The sequence below is a fragment of the Phoenix dactylifera genome, chromosome 7 (assembly GCF_009389715.1).
Source record: "Phoenix dactylifera cultivar Barhee BC4 chromosome 7, palm_55x_up_171113_PBpolish2nd_filt_p, whole genome shotgun sequence".
NCBI classification, from domain to species: Eukaryota; Viridiplantae; Streptophyta; class Magnoliopsida; order Arecales; family Arecaceae; genus Phoenix; species Phoenix dactylifera.
Window position 1 is genome coordinate 13,522,793 of NC_052398.1, and position 13,543 is coordinate 13,536,335.

At 40.6% G+C, this 13,543-nt stretch overlaps 2 protein-coding genes and 1 non-coding gene across 3 annotated transcripts; all 3 read left to right on the plus strand.

Annotated features, from left to right (window-relative positions):
* Positions 1-221: 221 nt before the first annotated feature.
* Positions 222-381, plus strand: LOC113463177. Its single transcript, XR_003386933.2, has one exon. It is a non-coding gene; the product is annotated as a U1 spliceosomal RNA (small nuclear RNA).
* Positions 382-1,982: 1,601 nt separating this feature from the next.
* LOC103712519 (30S ribosomal protein S21, chloroplastic-like) lies at positions 1,983-4,456 on the plus strand. Its single transcript, XM_008799064.4, has 2 exons — positions 1,983-2,539; positions 4,033-4,456. Exons 1-2 carry the CDS (start codon positions 2,124-2,126, stop codon positions 4,139-4,141), a joined length of 525 nt encoding a protein of 174 aa, XP_008797286.2. The 5' UTR covers positions 1,983-2,123; the 3' UTR covers positions 4,142-4,456.
* A 4,135-nt stretch (positions 4,457-8,591) lies between these two features.
* On the plus strand, positions 8,592-11,647 carry LOC103713611 (glycosyltransferase family 92 protein Os08g0121900-like). Its single transcript, XM_017844078.3, has 2 exons — positions 8,592-9,224; positions 9,738-11,647. Exons 1-2 carry the CDS (start codon positions 9,068-9,070, stop codon positions 11,318-11,320), a joined length of 1,740 nt encoding a protein of 579 aa, XP_017699567.2. The 5' UTR covers positions 8,592-9,067; the 3' UTR covers positions 11,321-11,647.
* The last annotated feature ends 1,896 nt before the right edge of the window (positions 11,648-13,543 follow it).

The window sequence follows — 13,543 nt, forward strand, 5'->3', positions numbered from 1 at the left end:
TTCCCCGCTCTAGATCTCATGTCAGATCTTGGTGGTGCTACTGAGGACAACGCCCTCTGTAACGCCATTTTCTAACGACTGCCGCGGGGCTGGCGGCCAGGACGGATTCTAACCTTTGCAAGCGGAGAGCGGTGGTAGCTTTTTTAGTCCCACATCGGATAGAGAAAGGGACTAGCCGGCGCAAGCGAGTTTAAAATGGGAACCAGGGGAACGGGTGCTCCATACTTACCTGGACGGGGTCTATGGGTGAACAATAAGGCTCATGGCCTAGGCCCGGGGCCCACATTGCACTTGGTGGGAGCCCTGGCCTACCATCTCCCCAAGTGGGAGAGTGGACGTCATAATTTGTGGTAGAGGGGTACGCGTTCGCGCGGCCCCCACAACACTAAGTTAAAAGATTGGCCTTTGGGCTTGTGGGCTGATATCTAGCCTTGACCCCAGTTGGTTGAACCCAACCCAATCAAGCATAAAGAATATCCAAATGTAGTCCCAGTTGTTCTTCGTTGGAGGTTTTTTGGGCGACTTGATGCATGGATAAGAAATTTTTAAAATATAATTCTTGGCTCATAAAAATATTTAAACCTTGTAGATTGGATTTTTATGACTCTAATCATTTTTTTCTCGTAAGAAAGGTTAAAATTAAAAAAAGAAAAACAAGCAAGCTTTTTTTTTTTGGTTTCTTTTATTTTGGTACAGTAGCAAGCTGGTTTTGACGTAGCTATGCAGGAGTAAAAAAATAAGACCAAGATCTTTGTGCCTGTTGATTTCAGGAAGGGATTTTTCTTGACTAAGTAGAAAATAATCTGATGCAATTGTGTTTTTAGAATCTGATGCAATTATAGATAACTTCCTCGCCATCATTGGATTGGTACATATCTTGAAGCTTGGAAATCAGCTATTAATAGCAGTCCCTCATCGTTATATCAAAAAAAAAAGAAGAAAAAAAGCATAAATAGGATAGAATAACACTCATATCTTTTTCCTCTTTTATTGATCACAACACTGATGCCTTAATAGGATAGAATGTGACACGCTGTCCATGACTGTGCCCATTCGTCAGAACACGTCTCCCTTTCTCCCCCTCTCCTCCGTCCCAAACCAGATCTTTTTATGTTTGCTTTTATAATGTTTGTGTTTATTTCGTAGACTATACGTTAATTATATTATATGGGGTTGGTATTTATCGTGGGCATCTTAGTATATATTTTCATAAAGTTGGCATGTACTTCCAACAGGGTAGTATTTATTTTCAAGTACTTAATATTTACTTTTTCCAAACTTTTCTGCTATTTACTATGATGCAGTCCATCACTCGAGGGTGGCCAAATTTTTTTATTTATTTCTACAATATTTATATTTATTTCTACAAATTAGATATTTATGATTTTGAGGTTAATGTATATTCTAGAATTTTAGTACTTACTTTTGCAAGGTTGGGAGAGAGAGAGAAAGCAACAAACTAGCATTTTTGGTGCTGTTTGGATGTCTGACTAGATTTGGATCTGGCTACATGAAGTATAACCTAGTCCATCTCAATTTCGAAAGTAGGATTCTAAGTGTGGGGTACAACATCTCTATTTCTACCACTAAGATTCAGGTCCACAAGTCTGGATCTAACTCCTCTACTAGTTAAAAGTTCCTAGAATTTTTCTAAAATAATAAGTGATTTTTAAAATAATTATGAAAAAGTTAAAAACAACCTAAATGCAATTTGACGAGGTTCATCTTGAACTCAGATCAAATTGTTACTAAGGATGATTTGATTTGCACTATTTGATAGAGCTAAATGGTCTTGAAAAATTGCTCAATAAAATAATAAAAATCAGAACACCATATAAAAAATATAAATAAATCTAACTCGTTTCATAAATTTAAGTTTTTAAATTTAATAGTGTTTTTAAACAAAAATTTTATATTTTTTAATATTATTATTAAAAATTTGACATGTTGGATTCACCCAAGCACTGTATATTTCATCAAGACTGCCCCAGCCCCACCCCATTTTGCCCCGGAGGATCTCCCCAAAGTCTTCTCTCAATTCTCATGTCCGAAATTAGAGAAAAGAAGACGACCAGAGCGGCGGCTGAAGCCATGCTGCAACTCTTAGCCTGACCACCGTCGCCATGCCTGCTTCTCTCTGCAACCTCCTCTCCTTCTTACCCTCCCTTCCCCTCCCCGCAAAAAAAGAACCATCTTTCTCTCCTCCTGCTACTACCAATCTCCCATGGCGGAGGCTCTCGAGGAACAAAGAGAGTGGATTCCTCCCGGCTCTCCATTCTCGCACGGAGGCAGCGCCGGGGTGTGGAGGAGTTTTGAGGAGCTGCTTCCCTTCTTTGGCTTGGGCCAACGTGATGTTCGCCAAAGGGGGATACTATAACGTCCAGCTGGTGGTGGGGGAGGACGAGCCGGAGGAGGTGCTTTTACGACGGTTCCGGCGAGAGGTGATCAAGGCTGGGGTCGTCCAGGAGTGCAAGCGGCGCAGATGGTTCGAGAACACCCGGGAGGAGAAGAAGCGCAAGGCCCGAGAGGCTCCAAAGAGGTTTGCTCCATTTCTTCTGATTTTTTTTTTCATTTGATTCTGAGATTGTTTGTGTTCGACGCTTCTGCATTCAAAATAAAATCTTTACTGCATTTTATGGTAGATTTATCATTCCAAATTATCATATCGTTCTTGGTTATCTGTTCTGCTATGAATGTCTTGTGACGTTTTAGGGTTTGGGAAATTTCTGGGCTTTCCCCCTTTTTCTTTTGCTAAGGGATTTAGTCTCTTTAGGTGGATTATTTTGTCTAATTGGATTTTATTGCTAAACATTTATGGACTGCCCATGGTATTAATTCCAGACTGAAATTAGGAATTGGTAACTTTGGTGATTATATTTGTCTTGGTTATCCGGTCTTCTGTAATGTTCATGAGGTTTTAGGATTTGTGGGGTTTTCTAGGTTTTCCCTTTTTACTTTCCCTAAGATTTTCAGGTTTTTCATGGGAATTATCTTTTGGCTTTCGTGGATTTCTATTACTAAACAGGTCATCAATATGAATTGCTCCAAAGTAATCTAAAGTTGGTTTCTTTAAGTTCTTTCTTTTTTATCAAAGAGAGATTTTGACACCTTCTGTTATCAGTATTCCAGAGACTGAACATAGGATTCTTAGATGATAATTTTCTTAGTTCTTTGTTATTTTTCTTTGGATGTTGGTGGTTTTGGGATTTTTGAGTGGTTCCTTTATTCTTCAATTCTTTTCTGGTGGGAAGGTGGATTTTTTTTCTTCCTCAGGTGGATCTTATTACCAAACATGTAAATTGCTCATTAACAATTAAAACGAAGTTTATCTGAGTTCTTGGTCTTCATTCGAAGAGAGTCTTTTACTATTTTTGTTATCTCTATCCAGAGAGAAACTTAAAATTGGTTTACGATATTTTCCCCAGCCATGTATTTCTTCTCTGGGGGTCTTGGGGTTTCAGATTTTTTGGGTTATTCTCATTGACTGTTGTGAGTATGTTCTTTGTGAGCCATCTCTTTCTGATGGATGTATGGATTTCACTTCTTGGTCCAATTTCTTTTAATGAAAAGGTTATCATTATGACATGGCCATGATGAACTAAAAAATGAATGCTTAAAATTTTTCATTCTGCCTCCAAAAAGAAAATTTTTCTATGGGCTCTTCTTTTATTTGGTGGAATTTAGGGAGTTGCAGTTGTCATGGAATTTCTCCCTGTCATGTAGGTAAGTGGATTTAGTTATTTGTTGATCCATTCCTTTCAGATGGATAGTTGGATTTTATAGCTAAATAGTTGAATCATATCAATCTTCCAAGATGATTTTAAATAAGGTTCTATTAATATGCTTGCCTTTGTAAACAATCTATTCATTCTGTTAGGTCATTTGACTGGCAGTTGCTTGGATATTTAAAAGGATAAAATTACTTTAAAAAAATACTTGCAATGAATTTTGTGGTTTATTACAAGATTTAGTGATAGTCTTTTTGTATTGCTGATCTCACCCTCTTATTGTTTTTCTCTTGCATATTGGTAGACGTTTTCAGCCAAAATATGCCCCCAAAGATGAGCAAGAGGCACCAATGAAAAAGAATGAAGAGGAAGAAGACAATTGGGAACTTCCTGAAGGAGAACTTCCCTATTGAATTGGAGCCACACCTCCCTATTTTTCGGTAGGAGACTGTGCGGTGTGTACTCCTGTTCTGGATCTGATCTTTATGCTGCTCATTTTTGTGAGTTTGAAGTCCAATCTCATAGTTGTGATGGAGGTCCAATCTTTAACTTTGCTCACTATCTTATGTGTTAATGATTTATTTATTTGTTTGCTTTGAAGAACCCATTCTACCTCGTTCCTTTTTCCTATAGACTGACATAAAACAATGTTACTTTGCCCCTCTCTTTTTGCATGATTTGCACCTGATAGAATCTATGCTCTCCAAATCAAGGGCTTCTCTCTCCAACATCCTGTCCAATTTATGAGTATATTGATATTGGAAAACTTGGAAATTGAGGGTGTTTTGAATCTGTTGCATTCATTTCTAATGCTTAGCATCTGATGTTCATTCATGTTGTATCAAAGTGAATCGCCATAATTTCATGAGAAAATCCATGCTACCTGCAATAAATCCTTGAACAGGCAGGTGTGCTAGAGATAAAGAGATAAAAACTAAGTTGTAATTCAAATAGTTGCCATAACAACGTGATCCATGGTTGTGGCTACATGATTTTGCTTATCATTTGTAACCAGACTCTGTAAGTAGATATGGAGTCCTCTCATGGTGATGTGGGAGAATTACACCAAATAAATTCTTATTTGTTTAGTATCAAACACTAATGTGATATAAAATAATTTCTGTGAAGGTTTTTTTTTTTTTTTTTGGGAATAACAGGTTAGTAATTTTTATCATTTTTTGACAATAATTAATGATAAACCATATGATATCGTTAAAAAGTGGTTGGAAATGTATGAGTTGTATCTAATAATTTTATTGATGTTGGCATCTTTAAGTAAGCAAGCATTACCAGCATATTAAGCAAGCATCTCATGAGCTTTGTATGGCTTGAATTAGATCACTCTATCAATTACACTAGCATCCAGGTTGCAGGCTTTCTTGAAATTGAGTATGAATTCACTGGCTATTGCTCCTCCCATTTCATCTAGATCTCTCTCTCTAGATCCTAGATACCATTGGAAGTAAAATAATGGAAGATGCCCCTGGAAGTAAATTAATGGAATTTAACGCCTTAGAATAACTTGAAATTGGAGATCAAGATTTTGAAAATGTTTTGTCCTTGTGAGCTTGGCCATCAATAAAGAATAAGATTTACTTGCCTTCGGAATGATGGGTATGTGGAAAAGAAATAAAAGCCTGTTGCATCAGCATGTAGTTAAAATAGTCAAGAAAAACTAAACTTCTTTGGAAACTGAGAGTACTGAAGAAGTTCATAGGATGCCAAGATGGGAAAAAAATCCTTCAAAAAGTTTCACTAGAAATATTTAGTTAAGACTAAATTATCTATATATATTTCTAAACTAAACTAAAATATATTTGTGAGAAGCTAAATTATGGCCAATCGGATCGCTGGCATGCCAAATAGAGCAGATTGATCAAGAAGTTTGGTTAAATTAAGTGAGGTTGATCTCGTCTCAGTATGATAACTTCCCAATTTCTAATAGAACGAGAATTACGCAAATAATAAAAATAATAAAGAGAATAATAACTCATAGTTAAGAAAAATCTTCGACGAAATTGATTACAATGGAAATGGTCATTTTGGACCTACAAGGTTCTCCAAGAGTATAATATTATGCTAGAAAACTAAGGTACAAAGAGCTCATGGCTATAGATTAAAATGCAGGGTAAACACAACCCAACCCAAGATTTGCTAGTTGGTGAAGGGGACCGTTTCCCAGCCGAGTCCCAGGCCGATCTAATTTCAATCCATTCATCATTTTCATTTGAGGAAAAATATAGAGATATTCCTCGGACCATCTACATTTAGATCTCAAATATTTTAAAAAATATTAATTAGCCATCAAAACTTTAAATTCGTTGTAACATGGTCTGGCCATCTACTTCCATTACAAAATATTATCGTACAATGATCGTATGATAACTAATGTTTTATAAAATATTAAAACTGCCCTTCCCGCGCTTTGTGATGTGTGCATATGGGTGGTTGATAAAGAACGGAGCCTTTTAAGATCCACACAAATAGATGAATAATAAAGGATGGAGTGCTTTGAAATCTGTGCAGGTAGATAATAACAAATGATGGAGTGCTCTTAGATCTTTGCAGGCAGATAAATGACAGTAGATAGAGTGTTTTGAGATATGTGCATGCGAATGGATAATAGAGAATAGAGTGCTATGAAATCCATGCAAATGGGCGGATGATAAAGGATGGAGTGCTTTGAGATTTTGTGCAGACAGATGAATGATAAAGGATAGAGCACTTTGAAAATCGTGCAGACGGAGGAATGATAGAGAATGAAGTATTTTGATATTTGTGTAGATAGATGAATAATAGATAATAAAATGATTTGAGATATATGTAGACGAATGGATGATAGAAAATGGAGCGCTTTGAGATTTGCGCAAGTAGGTAGATTATAGATGGTGGAGCACTTTAAGATCTATGCAGGCCGATGAATGATATAGGATATGGAGCTTAAAGATATATGCAAGTGGATGGATGATAGAAGATGGAGTATTTTGAAATTTGTATGGACGAACGGATCTTAAAAAGGATGGAGCACTTTGAAATTTATACAGAAGAATAAATCATGGATGAAGTTGTTTGAGATCTGTGCAGGCAAATGGATCACAAATAAAGCGCTTTGAGATCTATGTAGGCGGATGGATAACAAAGGATGAAGCTCTTTGAAATTTGTGCATGCGAATAGATGATTGGGGGATGGAACATTTTGAAGGGACATTTAAGTAAAAACCATTCAAATTTGAAGGAACATCTTCATAATCTTTTCTTTCATTTATCCTGCACCACAGTACTTACTGTACCCACTTTTTACTTGGCCCCGGTGGCTCTGCGGGCACCATTTCCAGTGGGGGCCACTTCGTCGGTGAGGTGGCAGCTACCAATAATAAAAAAAACAAAAAAGAAAAAGGAGAAAACTTTTAAATTGAAGCTCGTGGGCCGCGTGAACTGTTCCACCGGGTTGCCGGCCACACGGTCATCGCAAGGCTGGCCTGGGCCGGTGGGCCCCGCAGAATAACGGCACGATCTCTACAGCGTTAGGTGTCAGGCAACAGTCAAAGGAGGCTGTATTCACCAAAAAAAATAAAAAACTCTTTGGCGACGGCCCACAGCTCACGGCCTGAAGCTTCCTCGCCGTCGATCGGTGGAATTTTTATTATTTTGTCTCGATGGGGGCAAGTTTTTGTGGTTTGATCAGGACCATCCATCCATTGGACAGCGCCGATGGACGGTGGACCCGTGGGCAGTGAATAAAGAAAGTTTTAACCATGAATGCGGCGGTACTCCAGGTAAAGAAATAAATAATAGAGAAGGACGGTACCCAACGTGAAACGGCCGGGGAAACGATGGCAGTTATTAGCCGTTGAAACAGGAAATAATGTACCGTAATTATTAAAAAAAAATTATTTAATTGTCTCATGAAATACTGTCTTTGATTATAACATGGAGATTTGGATTCAAAAAAATAACTTTATTCAGACATGAATAGCGAAATAGCATGTTATACAAGAAGTATTAACCATATAATGGTTTCATTAAGTAAGAAGAGTTAGACAAATATCCATTATGATGTCTACTTTAAGTTAAGATGTCCTAATCATGGGTCCTTTTCAACTACATTTATTTATATCATTATAATACTATACAGTATTGAGCTTGATTTCACAATCATTCAAGTTGGTATTAAAAATTGGAGTTGTATCCTTTACGAAAAGAAAGATTGATATTTAGAAATTTATTATTAGGTTACTTTAAAATCTATGCAGATAAATAAATAATAGAGTTCAAAATGTTTTGAGATCTATGCAAAAAAAAAGGCGTATCCTTCTTTCGCGCTAAAGATACAACCCTTTCCCCTAGCGCTATGGTTGCATTATTCGATTCGATGATCAACAAATAATTAAATAAAATAACTACAAATAATGAGATTGAAGGAGTTCAGGTCCTCTCTATTTTATGCTTGTATCGGAGGATCAATCAACGAATCATGGCCATCCATGCAGTGTATTGCAGTCCATGATTAAACATGTTTACGTGCACAGCATGCAGTTGCATGTGTGGCATGAGATTTTTGCACATTAGGAGTCATCATAAAATACGAATTGCTATGATAGGCTGATTGGATCTCTTCTTTTTTTTTTTCATGGTAAACAGAAAAGAAAAATCCCAACTGGATCAAACTGCATTATAAATTCTACCCTGAATTCCTGATCAATTGCGCGCTTTTGTTTCACACGGACAGAATGCCAGGAATCTCTGACTTTTGGATCCAAAAACACTCCGTTTCCCTTGTCATGATACGGGGAAAACGCTGAACCTATGGGAAACGCGTGCTCCCGATAAGAAGTGGATGCAATTTCCGAGAAGGAAAGAGGCCTTTTCCGTACCAAACCCCAAAAGCAAAGGCGAAGGCCAACGCTGACCGATTACGTGGAATAGTAGGAGAAACACGACGTAACATTTTCGGAAAATTAGTCAAAGACGTGGGTAAATTACCAAGCTGTAGATTTATAGTTATATTCATGTTAGATCTCGTAATAGATTTCATACCGACTCCCTCTTCTCGTTCTTCTTGTCGTAACCACCACTTAATTATAAACCCGACGACACCACTCTGTCTTCGTCTCCCTCTCTCTCTTTCTTTCTCTCTGCTCCCTCAGTCCAAATCCAACAGCCTCGACGCACCTCGATCTCTCTCTCACTCTGTCTCTCTCCCTTGCTCACTCACAATAGGAAGAGGAAGAGAATTGGGGTGTTGAGCATTTGGAATATGAGCTGGAGGGTGGAGGGGAAAGGGTCGGATCTGGTGCTCCGCCGCCGTAGTTGCCGGAAGTAGGGGGAGGGAGGAGGCCATGAAGGACAGGAGGAGAAGAGCAGGGGCAGCGTGGAGGGGCTCACCCCGGGCGCCGTCGCCGCCGTCCAGCTCCTCCCTCTGGTTCGCCCTTTTCGTTTTCTTTTGCTTCGCCCTCTTCGCCGCCGTCGCCTTCTCCACGGTCCGCCTTTTCGGAGGTACTCCCTGCTCCATCCAATATAACGTTAGTCCCGAGATTCGAGAAATTTAAGCGAAAGGAATGTAAAAAAAATGGATTTTTTGTTTTTGGTGAGTGTTCTAGATTGTGTTCGAATTTTAATAATTCTGCAAGAAGCTCGTGGCTTGAGATCCATAAATGCATATTATATTTAGGAATTAATGGTTCTTCAAGGAGAACTGGTTGAAACCCGTGTAGCTTTACGTTGTTTTCTCTTTTTTTTGAAAAAAAATAAAATTTGAGATAGATCTAGTTCTCTTTTTTTTCTAATTTTTTGAATGACCTGCCATTTGAATTCCGGATGATACCAATTTTGAAATTTGATTCAAATCTTCGCAGTTCAGACACTCGCAATTTGCTTTCAAAATCCATGTTTTCTTCGCAAACTCTCAAATTGGCATTTGCCTTCTTTTTTTTCTTGAGTTTTGAGGGCTGCTTTATTTTTTTTTTTTTTGAAGTTTGTAATGGTGAATCTTGCTCTGAAATCCGGCAGTGTCATTCCGCCCGGTGCTGATGTCCACGTGGCAGTCCCCGGCCATGAATGCCGTTTCCGGCGAGCTCCCCATCTCCCGGCGAGACCCCGCCGCCGCCTTCCCTTCCCTCCAGATTCAAGAAGCAATCTCCTTCCCCGACCAAGTCCTCCTCTTCCTCAAATCCCCCCCTTCCCTCCCCATTTCCGACCTCCTCTGCCTCTACTACTCTTCCTCCCTCTCCATCACCCCAGGCGGCGGCGGCGGCGGCGGCGGGCGCCCCGACCTCCACCTCCCCCCTATCTCCTCCTCCTCCTCCTCCTCCCCCGACCCCCTCCTCGTCCGCTGCCCCCTCGCCCCCAGCGGCTTCTCCATCTCTCTTTCCCCCTTCCCCTCCCTCTCCCTCGACCTCCCCCCAGTCCGCCCCCACCTCTGGGACCACCTCGCCTACGCCGCCGTCTTCGATCCCCGCGACAATTCCACCATCGTCTTCGCCAAAGGCCTCAACCTCCGCCCCACCCGCCTTTCCGACCCCTCCCGCTACGAGTGCATCTTCGGCTGGAATTTCTTCAAGCCCCGGTACCTCCTCACCTCCGCCGTCCTCTCCGCCGCCCAGGAGATAATTCGCTGCAAGACCCCCGGCAGCGTCCTCCTCCGCCACCGCCGCCGCCAGTCCAACCGTGCCCCCCCATTGGTCTCCGTCAAGTCCAAGGGCCGCGGCAGCTTCACCCTCCCCTCTGTTGCTCGCCCCGAGACCATCTTGTCCCCCCGAGACCGGAGCAAGAAGGAGCACTCCATGTGCGTGTGCACCATGGTGCGGAACCAAGCTCGATTCCTCCATGAGTGGATCCTTTACCACTCCCGGATTGGGGTCCAGCGCTGGTTCATCTACGACAACAACAGCGATGATGGCATCGAGCAGGTGATCCATTCCCTGGCATCATCTTCAAATTACAACATAACACGCCACTCATGGCCCTGGATCAAGACACAGGAGGCAGGCTTCGCACATTGCGCCCTCCGAGCCCGCGGTCACTGCGAATGGGTTGGATTCATCGACGTCGATGAATTCTTGTACCTTCCGAGCAAAACGAGACTGCACGATGTGCTCCGGAATTACTCAAGCAAGCCATGGGTCGGCGAGCTGCGGACTGCTTGCCATAGCTTCGGACCTTCAGGGAGGAAGTCGATACCGTCGGAGGGTGTGATGGTGGGCTACACTTGCAGGATGAACACCCCCGAGCGCCACAAATCGATTGTTCGGCCGGAGGCACTGAATCCTTCTTTGATCAATGTGGTTCATCATTTCCATCTGAGAGATGGGATGAGGTATGTGAACATGGACAGGGGAGTTATGGTGATTAACCACTACAAGTATCAAGTGTGGGAGGTGTTCAAGGAGAAGTTCTACAGGAGGGTGGCGACCTATGTTGCAGACTGGCAGGATGAGGAGAATGTTGGTTCCAAGGACCGGGCTCCCGGACTGGGGACGAAGGCCGTCGAGCCTCCAGATTGGCCGAGCCGATTCTGCGAGGTTCGCGACGCCGGGCTTAGGGATTGGGTGTTGAGGGTTTTCAGTGACCCCAACACTGGCCTTCTTCCATGATAGCTGGGAGAAGAGCTGTATTTGATTCATCACATCCATACAGAGAATGCAGAACAAAAGAAAAATGAGAGAGAGAGAGAGCAAAGGACTTAGGTAAACTATTGAAGATTGATTACTGTTTGATTCTTTTTGGGTTTCATTGATGTTTCTGTTATTTTACCACTTCTGCATTTATAGATGAGAGGTAAATCATTCTTTTGTAGATAGAGACATAATACAATACCTTATAATGATAAAGTTTGGAAGGGATTAACTGATGGAAGGAAGGCTTGGGTTTTTGTATTCCATTTCACTGGTTATGGTCATGTCTTTTCTCTGTTTTTCTCATTTTAAGGTTTTGATTAATCTGGCTAGCTTATAGTCATCAAACATCAACTACCCTGATAAAGATGAAAGATGTTGTACTTATCCTCTATTTTGTTTTTGTTTACCAACTTGTTCTCAAAGGACCTTTCTATCCAAAAGAAAGGCTGTCAGATAAGGATGTTATACCTTCCCTGATGTGGTCTTTGAAGAATCTGGAGCTTTAGAAATATTCAAGAAAAAAGAAAGAAGGAAAGAACGAACCACTCGATCTTTCTTAGATGAAAGGTAAAGAGCATTGTTTTGCCTTTAAGATATATTCCATCTAGAAAACTAACCTTATCAGCCATAATTTTTCCTTTCTCTTGTCACCTTTATCACCTTTCTCTTGTCGGTATTAAGAGAATACTTATCTGGTGCGACGCGTTCAGCATCAAACCTCACCATCATTTTATTTATGTTCAGTGCCTCTGTCTTTAAGTCATCTAATAGGATTCATGGTCAAATTCTCATATAAAAACATGAAGCATTTAATGGACCCACAGCTAGGAAGGCTCTGTTGAGAATAAACTGCAGAACTAGGCACAACAACCACTTTTCCAATGCTTGGACTTTAGTAGTTGGTTTACTATTCTCATGTCGTCGAAGGGTCACAAGATACTGATAATGGTGGATTTTGATGCTCATGATTGATTAGTTTATAACGTTTGGCATGTGCTTGTTGAGCCTATGTATTCTTGCTCAAATATTATGCGATCGCTTACCGTCACCATAGCCTTGTCCTGTTTTTAGTGTCCTATTCTTCTATGTTGCTAAAAGGGGTGGTTTATTAGCATATAGGGACGACAACAAGCCAAGGATTAAGCAAACTATAAAGATGAATTTGTCCTAATGGTTCTTAATGCAGCCTGTCATTTTTTAATTATAATCCGGTGACAGAGAGGTGTGTGCAAGCAAAGAAACAGAGTCTGAGTGAGCTAGGCCATGCTCAAGCTTGGCTTGAATTATAATTGAGCTGAGCTTGAATCCCAGCTGAATAAATTTTGAGCCAAGACTGAGCATACCTTATTCAATTTCAGCCAAACCTGAGCTGCTCATGAACATCTACTTTAAGTGATTGGTGAGACCATAAGGTCCATGAAGGCTTCAAAAATATAATCCGAGCTAATCTCCTTCTTCAGACCTTAATTGAAGAGCTCAGCTTTATCTTCTTGATCTTGAAATAGAACATGTTAGTATTTTAGAGTAAACTACATCTAAACATGAATATTTTGATCAGAATAATATGATAATAGAGAACTTTAATTTCAGCTAATGACGGAGGTGCATGGAAGAGAATGAATAGAGTTAGTCTGATCAGGACTAAGGTATGACATTTAGCCAGCCAGCCAGCACTTGGTAGAAGTGTGGGGATACTGCAATGACTTTGAGAGGGGAAAGGCTATAGACTAGAGAGAAGGAGAAGATTGCTTACCTGAGCTTTACCTGAGCTGTGGCCTCTGTAGTATTTGTCAGCTACCTGCAAGTTGTTTGGTTGCATGTGAACAAATTAACTAAGCAATATTCCGGCAGTCTTAATGGTGTCTTCATGCAAGTATTTTATTTTTCAGAAACTTCTATGTCAATGTTGCCTTTGGGTGTTCTCATTAAAAGAAAAAAAAATTGTTGCCTCTAGGTGTAAGCCATTTAGCATTATTCATGCCTCGAGCTTCTTTTATTAAATTAGAAGGGACTATATTCCACTTTCTGTCCATCTAAGTCGGAGCCAAGCCCTTAGGCAGATCCAGCCACTGCTTGCAGAACCAGAGATTTAGACATATGGGGTCGAAGTGTTGTTCGGAATTAAACCCTAGCTCTTACCACAAGTGGCGAAAGTTGTATTATCCGAACAAAGATTTGGCGGTCGATGGAGCTTTTGTC

Excerpts from the sequence above, each read along its gene's own strand:
- LOC103712519 (XM_008799064.4), top strand. The coding sequence starts at position 2,124 with ATGCCTGCTTCTCTCTGCAACCTCCTCTCCTTCTTACCCTCCCTTCCC. Across the intron at positions 2,540-4,032 it reads GCCCGAGAGGCTCCAAAGAG|ACGTTTTCAGCCAAAATATG; the intron begins GTTTGCTCCATT and ends GCATATTGGTAG.
- LOC103713611 (XM_017844078.3), top strand. The coding sequence starts at position 9,068 with ATGAAGGACAGGAGGAGAAGAGCAGGGGCAGCGTGGAGGGGCTCACCC. Across the intron at positions 9,225-9,737 it reads CACGGTCCGCCTTTTCGGAG|TGTCATTCCGCCCGGTGCTG; the intron begins GTACTCCCTGCT and ends GAAATCCGGCAG.